This window comes from Lagopus muta, chromosome 4 (genome assembly GCF_023343835.1).
Source record: "Lagopus muta isolate bLagMut1 chromosome 4, bLagMut1 primary, whole genome shotgun sequence".
Lineage (NCBI taxonomy): Eukaryota > Metazoa > Chordata > Aves > Galliformes > Phasianidae > Lagopus > Lagopus muta.
In genome coordinates this window covers 69,799,144-69,815,072 of record NC_064436.1, presented here as the reverse complement: position 1 = coordinate 69,815,072, position 15,929 = coordinate 69,799,144, and the positions used below count along the sequence as shown (strand labels likewise).

The following is a 15,929-nucleotide window of genomic DNA, read 5'->3' as shown; positions in this document are numbered from 1 at the left end:
CCAAGCTGTCCGTCTGTCCATCCCCGAGCATCCCGCAGCCTCTCCCACACTCCACACCCTACAGCCGCCTTTCGCTGCCCGTCCTGCCCCCCTCTCCCTCTTCTTCCTTCCGCTTTCGTTTGCTCTTTGGAAAACCGTTGTATTGTGTTTTAATGGGATCAGCTCCGCTCTGTGCCCGCATTACCCCCGGAGCGGGGCTGGGGATCCTCTGTGTGCCCTCTGCCGCTGCTGCCCGCGTCCCCCGGCTGCAGTGCCACCTCCTTTCGTTATAAAGCAAATCTCCTTCTCCTCCAGCACAGCTCCTCCCGGTTGGATGCCCAGCAGGCAGCAGCCGGGATGCAGGGCTGGAAAAAAAATCGGAGGAAAAGAATGGGGAAAAAAAACAAACAAACAAAACCCAACCTTATAATATTGTCATATTTAATAGGGGGGGGAGTGGGGGGGGGATTTTTTTTTCTCTAAACCAAAGGAGTTCCCCTCCAAAAAACGCTTTTGTGGAGAGGAGGTGCTGCTCCTCGCGGAGCATTCAGCGCCGGGCAGGGCTCAGTTATCCCCCCTGTGAAGGACGTTCAGAGCAGGTGAGAGCCTCACCAAACGAAATCTCATTCCCGAACCTCTCTGCCCAGCGGCCCGGAACGGGAACTTGATGGAAAAACGAAATTAAATTCCATACAATCCGATAATCTCAAATTAAATTCAAAACCACAGATTGAGCACACGACTCCCGCATCCGAGCTGAGCACTGGCCCTGCTTCCCCTTCCCTTCCCTTCCCTTCCCTTCCCTTCCCTTCCCTTCCCTTCCCTTCCCTTCCCTTCCCTTCCCTTCCCTTCCCTTCCCTTCCCTTCCCTTCCCTTCCCTTCCCTTCCCTTCCCTTCCCTTCCCTTCCCTTCCCTTCCCTTCCTTTCCCTTCCCTTTTCCCCCATCCCATTCCCTTTCTCTTTCCCCTTCCCTCTGCTCCACATCCCGCTCCGCACCCCGCATCCCTCTCCTCACATCCCCTCTCCTTTATTTCCAACCCACGGAAATCCCCACTGAAAATCCAGATCAATTTTTCCATCCCCCTCTTCCACCTCCACGGAGGGAAAATAATCAAATTAAATAAAGGAAAAGAATAATTAAAAAGAAAACTAAACGAGAAAAGCGCTCCGTCGGACGCGCTCGCTCCGTTTTCAGCCTTTGGTTTCCGCGCAGTTCCGTGCGCTTTCCTCCTCCCGCAGCCGCCGCGCTGTGTCTGTGTGGGAGATGCGCGGGAGATGCGCGGAAGATGCGCGCAGGGCGAGGGGCGGCCGCGCTGTGCTTGGAGGAGGGGTGGGAGGAGATGAGGGGGACGGACGGACGGACGGACTGACGGCCCCGCGGTGCCGCGCGGAGCATTTCGGCGCAGCGGAGTGGAAAATAGACTTTCAACCCTCTTTGTGCGGGAGGGGAGGGCTGCCCCCTCCTCCGCGCCTCAACAAAACTCCGCCGCGTCCCGGCGGGCGAAGCAGAGCCAAACTGCGGAGTGAACTCGGGACGGACCAAAGTGCGGAGAGGCTACGCGCCCGCGCATCAATTTCCTCAGAGCGGCTCCGGAAGAGAAAACAGCGACTTTGGGATTTTTCGTCGATATTTTGATATCATTTTATTATTATTCCCAGCGCAGGGAGGAGCGGGGCCGGGCCGGGATTTAAGCGGGGCTCCGCGCTGCGCGGACATTGCGCGGGGGCTGCGCGGGTAACGGGAGCTCTCCGACCTTTCTATCGCGGAGCGGCGGAGCCGCGGGGCCGTACTGCCGTCCCGATTTTCGGCACGAAAGAAGCGATGTAGCGATTTCCTACGAAACGAGCGCAGCCCGCAGCCCCGCTCCCACAACTTCTCGCCTCGCCGCCGGCTCCAGTCCAGTTTTTCGGGCGCTCTCCTCATTCCCAGTGCCGGCCCCAGCCCCGGCCCTCCTCACCCGCAGGTGAGGGCCGCCCGGGCGGGGAAGGGCGGGGGGTTGGGGGGGGGGGGGGGGCAGCGCCAGGTACCGGCCCTATTTGTAGGGCTGCGGAGCTGCGGGGCTGCGGGGTACGGGGGCGGCCCGCGGGGTGCGGGCGGTGGGTGCGCGTGTGCGCGGCCCCGTGGGGGGGGGCTGTGGGTGGGGGGGTTGGGGGGGGGGGGAGCTTTCTCGCACACACACACACGCGCGCACCCGCAGGAACAGCCCCGCCGCGGCCCCCCCCGAGCTCAAACCATGTTCCAGCCGTCCGCCAAGCGCTGCTTCACCATCGAGTCCCTGGTGGCCAAGGACACCCCGCTGAGCCCCGAGGAACCCCTGCGGCCCTCGGCCCTCAATTATCCCCCCCCTGCCTCTTCCGACGCTTTCCCCGGCGGTTTCCAAGGGGCCGCAGCCGCCGGTCGGGCTCTGTACGGCGGCACCGAGCTCGTTTTCCCCGAAGCCGTGGGGCACCCGGCTCTACCCGTCGCTCCGCATCAGCTCGGAGCATCGCCTCTCCCGCACCCTCACTCCTTCTTCGGACCGCAGCATCGCGACCCGCTCAACTTCTACCCCTGGGTGCTGCGCAACCGCTTCTTCGGGCACCGCTTCCAAGGTGAGTCCCGCACGGGGACCCGCAGCCCCGCACCGGGACCCGCAGCCCCGCACTGAGACCCGCAGCCCCGCACCGGGACCCGCAGCCCCGCACCAAGACCTGTTGCTGCGCTCCTCTCGGCGCGGCTCCGGGCTGCGGGCGGTCGGATTCTGCCGCGGGGATCGGGGATGAGGCGGAGGTTTTCTTTTCGGGCTTTGTCTTTTCGCTTTTCTTTTCTCTTTTCCCCTTTCCTTTCTTTCCTCTTTTCCCCTTCTTTCTTTCCCGCTTTCTGTCATCCCTTCTTTCCGTTCTGTTTCTTTCCGTCACCTTTCTTCTCTCTTTCCTTCCTTCTTTCCGTCTTTCTTTTATTCATTCTCGTGTTTGGTTTTGTTTTTTTCTTTTTCCTCTTTCTTTCGCTCTTTTTCTTTTTTAATTTGTTTCTTATTTTTTGAGAAAAATTGTTTTCGTGATTTTTGACTTTCTCTCCCACTCCTCTTTCTGTTTCTCCCCTTTCCTTCCTCCTTCCTTTCCCCGTGTCGTCTCCCTTGTTCCTTTCCTTTTCCTTCCTTCCTTCCTTTCCTTTTCCTCTTTCCTTTTTCCTCTTTCCTTTTTTCTTTCCTTTCCTTTTTCCTCTTTCCTTTCTCTTCTTCCATTTCCTTTCTCTTTTTCCATTTCCTTTCTTATTTTCCATTTTCCATTTTCCATTTTCCTTTCCCCTTTCCTTTCCTTTCCTTTCCTTTCCTTTCCTTTCCTTTCCTTTCCTTTCCTTTCCTTTCCTTTCCTTTCCTTTCCTTTCCTTTCCTTTCCTTTCCTTTCCTTTCCTTTCCTTTCCTTTCCTTTCCTTTCCTTTCCTTTCCTTTCCTTTCCTTTCCTTTCCTTTCCTTTCCTTTCCTTTCCTTTCCTTTCCTTTCCTTTCCTTTCCTTTCCTTCCCTTCCCCATGGGGTTATCCTGTATCATCACCCGGTTATCACCAGGTTAAGGTTGGGTTCTGGTTGGGTTCTGGTTGGGTTCTGGTTGGGTTCTGGTTGGGTTCCCCTTGGCTTCTCTCCATTCCCATCACACACCCGACCCCCCCTGGCTCCAGGAGTCTCTCAGTGCCATTTCAGTTCCCGCTGCTCACAGCCCCACAGCGGCTGCCCCGATCCATTCGTTCTGCATCAGATTCCTCCAATTCTTTTCCTTTCTTTAATTTCTTTTTATCCTTTTTTCTTTCTTCCTTTCCCTTCCTTTTTTTTCCCCTTCTTCTTTTATTTTTTACCCTTTCGTTCCTTTTTCCTTTCCTTCCTTCCCTCTTCCCCTCTCTCCTTCATCCCATCTTCCTCCTCCTTTTCTGTTCTTTCTCCCCTTATTTCTCTCTTTCTCTGACTTTCTCCCCTCGGCCCCTCGGTCTCTTTCCTTTCTCACTTCAGCCTTTCTCCTGTCCTTCACAGCATGGTTTGGAGCACGCAGGACCTTACAGAGGATTCAATTCTAACACCTCTCTTACTCTTTTTCTTCCTCTCCTTTTCTCTTCATTTCCCCTTATATATTTTTTTTCCCTTTCCTTTATTTCTCTCTCTTTCCTTTGTTTCCTTCATTTCTTTCTTTTTCTTTTCCTTCTTTTCTCTATTTCTCTCTCTGTTTCTTTGCACGAGAATTACTGCCGTTCCCTCATTTTCTTTCTCTCTCACTCTACCTTTCTTCCCTTCTCTTTTAATTTCATTTCTGCTTTCCTATTTCCTAACATTTCTCCAATTTCTCCCTTCCCCTCCTCTACCTTTTCCCTCTTTTTTCCTTTCAGACTTGCTCATTTCTCCATCTCCTCTCTCTTTTCCCTTTCCCCCAGTTCCCCTCTCACCGTTTCTCCCCCTCTCCATTCATTTCTCCCCTTCTCTCTCCCCTTTTCCATTTCCCAAAGCGGCGACCGCGATTCCGAAATCCCACCACCCCCCCTCCTTACCCCACCCCACGCTGGGCTGCCCCCCACTCTCCCCCTTTTTCACAGCACAAATCCCCACAGCACGGTGCCGGGGCCATTCCCCCCTCCTGACCCCTCCGTTCTGCCCTCAGGGAGCGAAGTGTCCCAGGAGAGCCTCCTCCTGCACGGCCCCTTCGCCCGCAAACCCAAACGCATCCGCACCGCCTTCTCCCCATCCCAGCTGCTGAGGTTGGAAAGGGCCTTCGAGAAGAACCATTACGTGGTGGGCGCCGAACGCAAGCAGCTGGCCAGCAGCCTCAGCCTCTCCGAGACCCAGGTATGGCGCAGCCATCCGTACCCCATCGTCCGTGGACTCGGGGCTGCGGGCAGCACGCTGTGATGGAGATGCGCCGGGCCAAACGCTCGGCGGTTCCCCAGGAGCTCTGTGTGGGATCCTCAGCGCCGGGTTGGGGTGGGGATGCCGCGTCCCCGCGCTCTGGTCTCCATCGTTATTTCTTCTCTGCCTGATGCGAGCCAAACTAAACTGCAGTGGCCAAAGCAGTGGTGGCGGCACCCCGTTGCCCGTTGGAACCTGTCGGCTCGGTGTCTTTGTGCCGACCCAACAGGACGGCTCATCTCAGCTGCGGCTTTCAGCTTTGAGGGAAGGCTTGGCTCGTTTGGTGTAGGAAACGAGGGAGCCCAGGAGGGCCCAGAAAGCAAAAGGAAAAGTGTTGGTGCAAAGGGGAAAATTGGGGCTGCGCGCGGCCGGCATGCAGCTGCTGCACGGTGCTGCGGGTGGAGGCACCCGTAATGTTAATTCAGGCTCCAGGCTGCGTCCTGTAATATTCAGCAATGCGGTCAGCTGAGATGGTTTCTACATTCTGGGCCTTTTGGCCTGGTTTTGTATTAATTTATTTCCTTTCCTTTTTTTATGATTTCGTTGGAAATTAAAGCAGAGCCGGGGAAGGCTGCCCGACCCCTCGCGGTGCACACTGCCTCCCAATCCCCCCGAGCAAAGAGGAGGGCAGAGAGGCAATAGATGCCTGCTTGGGTGTCTGCTTCTGTCTGTCCGTATGCAGTGCAGGCTGCTCTGCGGTGCCGGCTCGCTGCGCCTGGGGATGCTGTGGGGTCATCAACCCCAGGATGTGGGGTGGTGCAGAGGGGTGGAGGGGAAACCTCTGTGCTTCCAGCTTCATGGCTTTCATATTTGTATTAATAAATACATAAATGTAGTTATATATATATATAGTCTATTAATTACCCAGGAAGAAACAACCCACATGCGCCAATGTTGGATTGTTGGACTCGATGGTGCTTGTGGGTTCCTTCCAACTCGGGATATTCTGCAGTTCTACATCCTATGATCCTAGCATTCTGTGAATGGGACTGGCCCATACGGTGGTCACCTGCTATGTGCAATAGTAAGGTATGTCCTGTGGCAGTGCTGCTCTCACCCCTTTGCTTTCCATCCACCCAAATCCAACTGGAAGTGCCCGTGCTCCCTGGAGCGTCCCTTTGGGTGTTCCTCCATTCCAAGGGTTGATCTCGTGGAGAACAACACCTGCAGCACCCCAAGGGAGTTGGAAAGGGTCCCCAAGTTCTCGTGCATCACTGGGACATGGGGAATGTGGGGAGGGCGGAGGTGTTTAACCCCTTCCCATAGAGGTCCAGGACAACAGGACAGGGGAAAAATACGATTGGGGCAAATGGGATTGGGGGCAAATGGCGTTGGGCAAAGACAGGATCGGGGAAAAACGGGATTGGAAAGAAGGGCAGCACACAGCCCTCAGCAAACATGAGTGGGACGGGGATGGAGCTGCGCCTGCGGGGACCGTGGTGCACAAGGAACGGCTGCGGGGTGTGCGTGTGCGGGGTGACGCAGAGCTGCGGGGATGGCGTTGTGGGGCTGGTGGGACACGTGGGTTGTGCGTGTGGGGTGAGATGGGACACGGGTGGGTGCTGTGCCGGAGGGTGTTGTGCTGGGATGGGTGCTGTGGGTGGTGATGCTGCCGTGTCCGTCGGTGGTGGTGTGAGGCTGCTGCGGTGAGCTGACATCACCAGGCTGGGTGGGAAAGCGCTTCCCTGAGCTTATAGAGCCGTAAGGTTGTAGGATAATAGTGTCCCAAGTGGGGACAGACCCCCACGGAGCTGCAGAAAGCCCACGCTGTCTCCATCCCAAAGCACAGCCCTCCTCTTGGCTGTGGCTCTGAGGTGTGGGGCGATGCCATCCTGCATTTCTCCCCATACCATTGCAGGGCTGAGCGCACCGTGGCTCCTGTGGGGCAGTGGTAATAATTAACAGAATGGCCCACAGCCGTGCTGTGCCCACGAATGCCTGGGAGTTACAGGAGGAGAAAGATGGGACTCTGAGATAAATGCTGGGGGACCATTCCAGGTCCTGAAGAGCAATGTCAGAGTTGATGTGTGGTCTTGGGTTGGTGCACTGCTTTTGGAGGCCATCCCTCTGCAACCCCTGCGTGTCCCTAAAAAGAACTGCTGAGTTTTGGGGTGTTGTTAAAAGAAAAAGGTGCAGAGTGGCTGAGGCTTTGCAGTGCCACGACAAGGATTGGTGTGCTGGAGCCCAGTGGGTGTAGCATCTTCTGTGCTGTGGGGTTTGCAACCACAGCGCTGTCCTTGGAGCTGCTGGGGATGTGTGGGCACATCTGGTTTGGTCACAGCCTCAGCTCCCAGCACGGCCTTGTTACCAAAGCTGGGACAAAGCCCCATGGTGGAGTGGGATCTCTCAGTGTGTGTGGCAGTGCTTTAGGGCCATGGTTTGGTGAGCACGGTGGTGTTGGGTCGTGGTTGGATGTGATGATAGTGGTCTTTTCCAACTTCAATAGAATCATAGAGTGGCTTGGGTTGGGAGGGACCTCAAAGATATCCAGTGACTTTATGATTCCATGTGCGATTGCTGTCGCTGCCTGGATGGCGTTAGGTGCAGGAGAGCATTGTGTGTGTATGCAGAGCAGCTGCCAAGGGCTGAGAATGGGATGGAGGAGCCACCAGGAGATGGTGCCCATCTGGTGCCAGGACAGCTGGGAGCCCACAGGGCAGCGCAGACGTTCAGCACCACGGTGGTTAACGTTGGTTTGGGAAGGAACAAAACCCATGTTTGGGGTTTACATGTATGGCTCTCAGGGCAGGTTACTGCCCTTACCAGTGTGGCTCTGGGGGCTGCAGTCCATCCATTGGGGTGGGCTGCTCAGAGCTGAGCTGTGCCTGGAGGATGCTGCACTCCTCACACTCAGCTCCCGTTCCCAAAAACTCAGCCGTGCGTCCTCATTGCTTTCTGCCTCACTTTCTCTCATTTTGGGCTCTCAGGGGGGCTGAGAGCTTCACTTAAAGTTTGTCAAGCACTCCGCCGTGGTTGAATTAAAGTGGGCCATGCCTCAAAACGAATGGTTGGGGGTCAGAGCTCAGTGGAACAAGCAGCCGTGGGCTGTGCGCTGCTCACTGCACTGCACACCGAAAGGGTTTTGCTGCCCTTGGAAAGGCAGAAGGAGGGCCTTGGCCTCACTGTGCTGCGAGGCAGAGGGAGAGCATCGCCTGTGGATGGTGCCCTGCGACGGGGAAGCACAGTCCGTGTTGACAGCAGTGCTGGGACATGAATGCTCCCTCCTGCACAGCTCTGGTTGGCAACAGCGGCCGTGCAGCGGCGCCTGGTGGCACACAGGATCTGTCTGTCCTGCAGGGCCGGAGCTGTGGGCAGTAGCGGGCACTGATAGCATCCTGCATCCCTACACAGCACCTCGTGTCCCTACACAGCATCCTGCATCCCTGTGTAGCATCCTGTGCCTGTACACAGCATCCTGCATCACTACACAGCACCTTATGTTCCTACACAGCATCCTGCATCCCTGTGTAGCATCCTGTGCTTGTACACAGCATCCTGCATCACTACACAGCATCTCAACGTCCCCACACAACATTCTGCATCCTTACAGAGCATCTCACATCCTTACACAGCATCCTGCATCCCTGTGTGGCATCCTGTGTCCTTGTATAGTATCCCACATCCCCACGCAGCATCCTGTGTCTTTTGTATAGCATCCTGCATCCCTACAGAGCATCCCATGTCCGTACAGCATCCTGCATATGTGCACAACATCCTGCATCCCTGCACAGCATCCCACATCTGTGCACATCATATTGCGTCCCTACACAGCATCCTGCATCCCTGTATGATCTCCTGAGTCCTTGTATAGTATCCTCCATCCCGGCACGGCATCCTGCATCCCCACACAGCATCTTGTGTCCATACACAGCATCCTGCCAGCAGTGTTGTGCTCCTCTTGGTGTCTGGGTGCCTCTCTCACCCCACACAGAGCTCTCTGTGCCCTGGCTGCTGTCTGGGATGGCAGTGGGTTGAGGCAGATGAGGAGTGACTGGGACTGGGTCTGAGGATGGGGGTGCTGCTCTTCTCCGGCTCCTTGGGAAACATTTGACTGCTGTCACAGTAAAATAGGTTTCCTTACATCTGAATACGGTGAATTCATAATCTCCATTTGCTTCCTGATTATCTGCAGTGCAACCTCAGTGCCTCTCAGAGCTTTCCCTCGGGCTTTGCACACACCGACCTACAAATGCAATGGGTTAAACCCCAAATGCTCCTTTTTAATTCCATCTTTGGGTGCAGGGAGATGAAGTGCTGCTGCACTCTGAACAGAACCACGGCCAAGACCTGGCAGTGCCACCTCAGCATGGGGACACGGCTCTGGGCTGGGTGTGTGGGGACAGCTCTGTGTGACCCCTCCACGGCCACTGGGGCTGTTGTGCCCATGGCGCCGAGTGCCAGGGTGATGGGCAAGGAGGGGATGTTTTAATTTATTCTTTTATTTTTTGGTGCCTGTGTGTTGGGCACCGGTGTGATGGGCACCAGGGCGATGGGCACCGGAGTGATGGGTGCCAGTGTGATGGACACCACTGTGATGGGCACCGGGGTAATGGTAACCAGGGTGCCACTGTGATGGGCAACAGTGTGATGGGTAACAGTGTGATGGGCACCAGGGTAACGGGTACCAGGGCGGTGGCTGCCACTGTGACGGGCACCAGTGTGTTGGTGACAGGATGATGGGCACCAGAGCGATGAGTGCCAGGGTGATCGGCACCCTCCAAACCCCAGGTCCTGCCATCAGAATGGGAAAGGGAAGAAGGGCAGGGCGACCATGGCGCACTCCTGGTGTCACTTTTTTTTGGGGGGGTCACTTTTAGAGGAAAACGGGGTTTTTTTTCTCTGCTCCTCCTCCCCAAGGTGAAAGTGTGGTTCCAGAACCGGCGGACGAAATACAAACGGCAAAAGCTGGAGGAGGAAGGGCCGGATTCGGAGCAGAAGAAGAAAGGTTCCCATCACATCAACCGATGGCGCCTCGCCACCAAGCAGTCGAGCGGAGAAGACATCGACGTCACCTCCAACGACTAAGGCAGGGACAGGCTCCTGGTGCAGCCGCCATGCAGAGGAACCCGGGGGACGACGCGGGGACGCGCGCGGCATCACCCAACGAACTCTAAGGGACGTCACCGCCGCCGCCGCCGCCCCACCGGCACCCATCCGTCCCCCCCCCCAGCCGCCCGGAGCCCGGTGCCTGGCGCAGCCCTCGGGGCGCGTTTTGGGGCTCTCCTGCTGAGCCCGGGAGGAAGAGGAGGCTGCCGGGACCCCTGGACACGACCGTGCAGCCTCCTCCGTGTGGGGACCGCCCGTCAGCCGTGAGATCGCATCCAACGTCCTACCTTCGAGCTCAATGTTTCCAACCCTTTTATTTTCCTTTCCGCCTTCCTCCTTTTTTTTTTTCCCCCCTCTCTCCTCCTCTTTTCTCTGTCTCTCTTTTTTTTTTTTGTTGTCGTTTTGTTTTAATTTATTCTTTTTTTTGTGTGCGTGCGTTCCCCGTCCCGTAGGTAGTCTGCATCTGTAGTGTGTGTTACTGCGTGGTAATAAAAAGCAAGATGTGCTCTGAGTACGTCTGGTTATCCTTGGAGAGGTGAGGGGGGGGAGCCACCCCCATTGCCCACCCCAGAAATGTCCCATGAGGATGTGGCCACGGGGGGCTGTGGTGCCATAGGATGGTGTCACCATGGGCTTGGCTCGCATGGGACTGATGGATGCAGGAGGGCTCGTGCACCGTGGTGGCATCTCAGCAGCGTCCCCTCCTCCCAGGTTGGGTGTCAGGGAGGTGACACGGTGACAGAAAGCAGAAGGGGGGGTGACTGCAGGTATGACAGGTATGCGGTGCTCGGGGGCTGGCAGCTGTCACACCTGTGCTGGGTATTGGATGTCAAGGGAGGGGCGTCCCACAGTGACATTGGTGCGGTGAGAAACGGGGTGCTGGGGGCTGGAGGAGCTCCAGGAGCTGCTGGAGCCCCAGAATTTGGGTGGGGGGGACGAGGGTCCCACCTGCATCTCCCCTGGGAAGGAAATTTATAACCATCACATATATAGAATTACCGTTAAAGTTGGATGATAGGGTCATTAAGATTGGAAAGGACCTTTCGGATCATTGAATCCAACCATCAACCCATCAACTTCCAAAGCCCCAAATCTGTGCTGACCCTTGCATCAGTGCGATTGGCCACGCTGAGCTCTGAGCCCTGATTTGCCCAAAATTTGCTCCCAATTTCCCCACTACCCAAAGAGACCCAAATTTTGCTCCCATCTGCCCCAATGTCCACCCAGACCCAAATTTTACCGTCAGTCCCCAACCGGACCCAAATTTCGCTTCCACCCTTCACCCACCCCCAAATGCTGCCATAGCCAACAAAGTCTTTAAACGCTTTTATTCCAGACACGTCCAAGTGTTACACAAAGTGTTTGCGGTCGATCAATCGGTTGAGGAAGATTAAAAAGAGACTTGTGTGCGTTTGGGGGCTGTGCCGGGGGGTGAGGCTGGAAGACGTGGCCGGGAGCGAAGCCCCCAAGGCAGCTGTATGGAGCCACCAGGGTGTCACAAGGGGCTGAATCCCAGCAGGAATCAAGGAGCTGCCGGGGGCTGAGTGGGAACCCGGCGTAAACCTGAGGTCTGCGAGGGCGACGGCTCCAGATGCGTGGGGATGGAGAGAAATGTTGAGCGTGGAGCAGAAAGGAATGGAGCCGTGCCCGAGGTCGTGGAGGGAAAAGTGAGAAAGGAGGCAAAGCAGCTCAGAAATAATACAAAAAAAATAGCCAAAAAGCAGTTTTGGGTTGTGAGAGCACATGGATGTGAGAGCACACAGATGTGAGAGCACATGGATGTGAGAGCACATGGATGTGAGAGCACATGGATGTGAGAGCACTTGGATGTGAGAGCACAAGGATGTGAGAGCACATGGATGTGAGAGCACAAGGATGTGAGAGCACATGGATGTGAGAGCACATGGATGTGGGAGCACATGGATGTGAGAGCACATGGGATGTGAGAGCATACGGATGTGAGAGCACTTGGATGTGAGAGCACACGGATGTGAGAGCACACGGATGTGAGAACACATGGATGTGAGAGCACATGGGACAAAGGCGTAGAATATTTGTATTGTAGAATCATAGAATCACGGAATGGTTGGGGACCTCAGAGATCACAGAACCACAGGACAGTTTAGGTTGGAGGGATCTTAATGATCATCCAGTGCCAACCCCTGCCGTGGAGAGGGTTGCCCACTGTACCAAGGCTGCCCAGGGTAGAAGCAGGGCAGGGACCTATTGGGGCTGTCGTGCCACACATCGGCACCCACTGCCTCCATCCTGCAATGGAAATCCAAAGGGATGTGGGTGGCAAGATCAGACCTGGTTACTTCCTAAAACTCGTTCTGTAGGAGGAAGGAACCAACCACTGAGCAGTGGGCTCGCTTCCCAAGCCCAGGGCCCACACTGCAGGGCCAGGGCCAGGGGTGACAGCCCATGGGGAGCAGCCCAAGGACATTTCTTCCAGGAGGGATTCAAACTTCTCGCCGGCACCTTTTGCTGCAACCTGGTCCTCATTATTTCTTCATTAACATATCCCAGAAATCAATTAGCTGCGACATTTCTAATTAAATACTACTGGAGATGATCATCTCATTATTATTATCTGCTGAGGTGAACAACTCGATGTGTGAGGTGGGTCTTTGCCTTCCCATTTCTTCCAGTTCCCCAATTATAGGAAATAATAAATGCAAATGGTTGGGGTGTTCTCGCAAACCCAAGGCTCCTTTTGTACATTAGGAGAGTCGAAGAGATTAATTAGCTATTAAGTGAATGTGTATAATGTTATCATTAGCTCTTTTTTGGCACAATTTGCCATCCTAATAAACAGTACTAATGTGCTATCGCTTTTCCAGTGCCATGCTTTTCACTTCCCAGGCTGTACCAAGAGTTAAGCTCCACGCTGAGTCAACTTTCTGATCGGAGCCCAATTGCCAACCTTGAGCTCCTGGGCAAAGCACAAGAAGGGCAAGGACGTTTCCCAACAGTGACAGCAGTGATTTGGATGTGCCATGGTGAAAGCATGGGCTTTGCAGGCTGCTGCCTCCCCAGAGGTCAGCTTGGTGCCTGCAGAACCATTCTGCTGCTTTTGCAGCGAGGGTCCCAACGTTGCAATGGCTGTGGGAGCTGCAGAAGCTTTGGTGGAGACCTCTGGACCTCGTGGTGGGGGGACGGCCACGCTGTGCTGCCCAAAGGGGACCAGAATGTGGTGAGCCTCCTCCTGCACGTGCCTTGTGCTGCTCCCACGGCAGTGGATGGACCAATGGACAACAAGGGGACAGGCAGTAGGGTTGGAGCCCAACTCCAACGTTTGGTTTCAACTCTGCTGCCCATATATATATATATATAAAAGTATAAAAAAATATTACATATATGCAATGCACCGATAGTCAGCACAATGTTGTGGGAGATGTAGAGCCAACCCTCTTCTCTCCAGCCCCATAGCACGCCCCACAAGCACTGCTGACACACGTGGTAGGTACTCTGCAATGCAACGGCCATGGAGGATTTTGGAGATGTTTAGGAACTGTGCAAGAAGAGCCCCTTTGCTTTCCAAATGCCAGGCTGAGCTGGAAGAACCAAGAGCTTGGGAAAGGCTGGGTCAGGAGGCAGAAGAGTCTTCCTCAGCAGAAGCTATCAATCTCATCTTCTGATACATGAAATAAGACAAGTTTGATGGGATTTGTAGAGAACATGACAAACCCGGGCTCATTTAGACTGATTGTCACTTGTTGGGCTGCACAGCTGGGTTTGACCCGAGCCGTAATCCCCAAGTGCTGCTCTTCTGACATCCCTGAGGCCACTCCTTGCCCACGGAGCAGGATCTCTCTCTCCCATTTCATAGGGCAGCATGTATTAGGAACCCTGCAGCCTGCTCTCCTCCAAGCAGCGCCGCTGGCACTGCATGCTGCCTGCTCACCCCCCACCGCACATCACTCGCTCCATCTGCAGACCCTGCAGGTAGCTGGAGCTCACTAGCTTTGATCAGTAATTACGATGCAAGACCAAATCCTTGCACAAACCATCCCACTACAAAGCCTCGGTCACTCCCCTCCCCGAAGAAGAAAAAGACTGAGATCAATGAGTTTTGCAGCATTGCAGCAGAACGGCTGAGGCAGCTGCAAAACCCACCTTGGAGGCTTCTGGTCCACTCAGCTTTGGGCTCAGTTACACCACCAGAGCCAGCACGTATTGAAGCATGCATTAAGCACGTGCTGACTGTACATTCATCTGATCTAGTGCATTAGAAGGACTCTGCTGGGTCAAATCCAGCTGTCCCTTATGCAGGTGGAAATGCAGAACTGCTCCATGAGCTCAGCATTCCCACCGGCACCAGGGACCAGGAGGTGTCCTATCAGTAGAAAGGATGGGGAGAGCACTGCTGGCCTCTCCTCCCCTCCAAGCTGGTATGGATGTCCACAAAACTCTCATTTTCGACGTGCAATTGTTTGATCCACACCAACGTGGGGACAGAATCTGCTGTGCAGCTCCCACTCCCATACATTGCAACGCATCCTTCAGTATACATTCTCTGTCAGTGTACATTTGGTTTCCCCTGCTCCCCCCGCCCTCCCCCAGCCCCAACGAGTTGGCATTGGCACGACGGCAACCATTGCATTTGGCTGTGCTCATCACCACCACACCTCGAGCCCTGTCATGATCTCAGTGGCCACATTCCAACCCTGCTCTTTATACTTTTGGGTAAAAGATACCAGAAAGCCAAATTACGGCCCCAAACTCAAGCAGGAGGAGGTTTGTGGGGTCAAGGGACCACACACCTAGGTGGGATGTGGCTCCTGTACCCAGCAGTGCCCCATCACTGCATCTAAACAAAGGACAGGCGGACTCAAAGTGGAGCAGCTTCACTTAATCCCTCATGGAACCCTACCCAGGTAGCTCAGACTGCCTTATACACAGAGAGGACAAACCCCACCTGTTTTGCACAAAGATCCCATCCCATGCAGGGCACGTTGGCTTTCCAGGACTTTGAACCCCTTGCTGATGTGCTGGGTGGCAACTGGGGCAGTGCTGACATGGAATCGATACAAGACACTCATCAAACACCCTGTCAAGAGCTTCAAAGCCACGCACCCATCGGTCTGTGCAGAATGACTTTTGTGCAGTGTCAGTGCTGTGATTTAATTTGCATCTAAAACAAAATTTGCTGGGTGAAGCCTACTGCCGTGTCGTTAGGTACAGCCATGTAACCATCCCGTAAACTTCCCTCCATGCAGCGCTAGAAGTTTAGAGATCATTCCTCTGCTAGTCGTCTAAAGTGTGTTTGAATGTAGTTTCTGGCTGATGCTAAGTTAAGACTTTTAATGTTAGTTCTGTCGAGTGGTGTGAGAGGTGTCAGTTCTCCAGCAGTGTTACCCCACTCCCGCTCTCTGGGAGCAGCAGGACTATGGCTGAGCTCTAGGATTTGTGTCGTCTCGCTGCTGCGTTCTCTCCCAGTCGACATCTCACGTTTCCCCCTCTCCCTGCCCAGATCTTCTGGGTGGAGGGGTCTGCAGCTCCCACTTACAACCCCTTGTTGTAGATGACGGTCTTACTGGGGGTGGCCATTGCGATCTCCGGCTCCAGGCGAGACGTCTCGATCTGTGGAAGCAGAGGCAAAGTCAGGGTCAGCAGCGTGGAGATGGATAGAGCCATACACTGATCACAGAAATGTTTGGAAGGGACCCTTCAAGGCCATCAGGTCCCATTCCCTGCAATGAACAGGGACACCCACGGCTTCATCAGAACCAGCCTGACCTTGGATGTCTCAGGGGATGGGACACCACTGCTTCTCTGGGCAACCTCTGCCAGTGCCTCACCACCTTTACTGTAAACAACTTATTCCTTAAACCCAGTCTAAATTTCCCCTCTTTTAGTTTGAAACCATTTCCCCATGTCCTCTCTCAATGCATTCTATTAAAGAGTCCCTCCCCTTCTTTAGCAGGGTCTTTAACGTGCTTTACTCCGACTGAGCCTCAAACCACCCTTGTTCAAATGGACTTACATTGCACCAAATGATGCCATTCTCTGCCCGGCAACCTTTGAGGAATTAC

General features: G+C 54.8%; 2 protein-coding genes across 3 annotated transcripts in view; one reads left to right on the top strand and one right to left on the bottom strand.

Moving 5' to 3' along the window:
- The first annotated feature begins 936 nt into the window (after positions 1-936).
- Positions 937-10,407, top strand: LOC125692745 (homeobox protein EMX1-like). 2 transcript variants are annotated; one of them, XM_048943673.1, is made up of 4 exons: positions 937-1,943; positions 2,178-2,571; positions 4,601-4,785; positions 9,703-10,407. In XM_048943673.1, exons 2-4 carry the CDS (start codon positions 2,214-2,216, stop codon positions 9,868-9,870), a joined length of 711 nt encoding a protein of 236 aa, XP_048799630.1. In that variant the 5' UTR covers positions 937-1,943; positions 2,178-2,213; the 3' UTR covers positions 9,871-10,407. The 2 variants fall into 2 exon arrangements, with proteins under 2 accessions (XP_048799630.1, XP_048799629.1); XM_048943672.1 differs by lacking the exon at positions 937-1,943 and having other exon boundaries at positions 2,139-2,571.
- Positions 10,408-11,202: 795 nt separating this feature from the next.
- SFXN5 (sideroflexin 5) overlaps positions 11,203-15,929 on the bottom strand; it is a 71,209-nt gene continuing 66,482 nt past the window's right edge. Inside the window, 1 exon segment of the mRNA XM_048943665.1 lies at positions 11,203-15,477. Within this exon segment, the coding sequence (XP_048799622.1) occupies positions 15,400-15,477 (78 nt within the window). The 3' untranslated portion in view covers positions 11,203-15,399.

What these genes read in the sequence shown, in the direction of transcription:
- LOC125692745 (XM_048943673.1), top strand. Translation starts at nt 2,214, where the DNA reads ATGTTCCAGCCGTCCGCCAAGCGCTGCTTCACCATCGAGTCCCTGGTG. An exon ending in CTTCGGGCACCGCTTCCAAG is followed by an intron (nt 2,572 to 4,600) that starts GTGAGTCCCGCA and finishes TTCTGCCCTCAG; the next exon opens with GGAGCGAAGTGTCCCAGGAG. An exon ending in TCAGCCTCTCCGAGACCCAG is followed by an intron (nt 4,786 to 9,702) that starts GTATGGCGCAGC and finishes CTCCTCCCCAAG; the next exon opens with GTGAAAGTGTGGTTCCAGAA.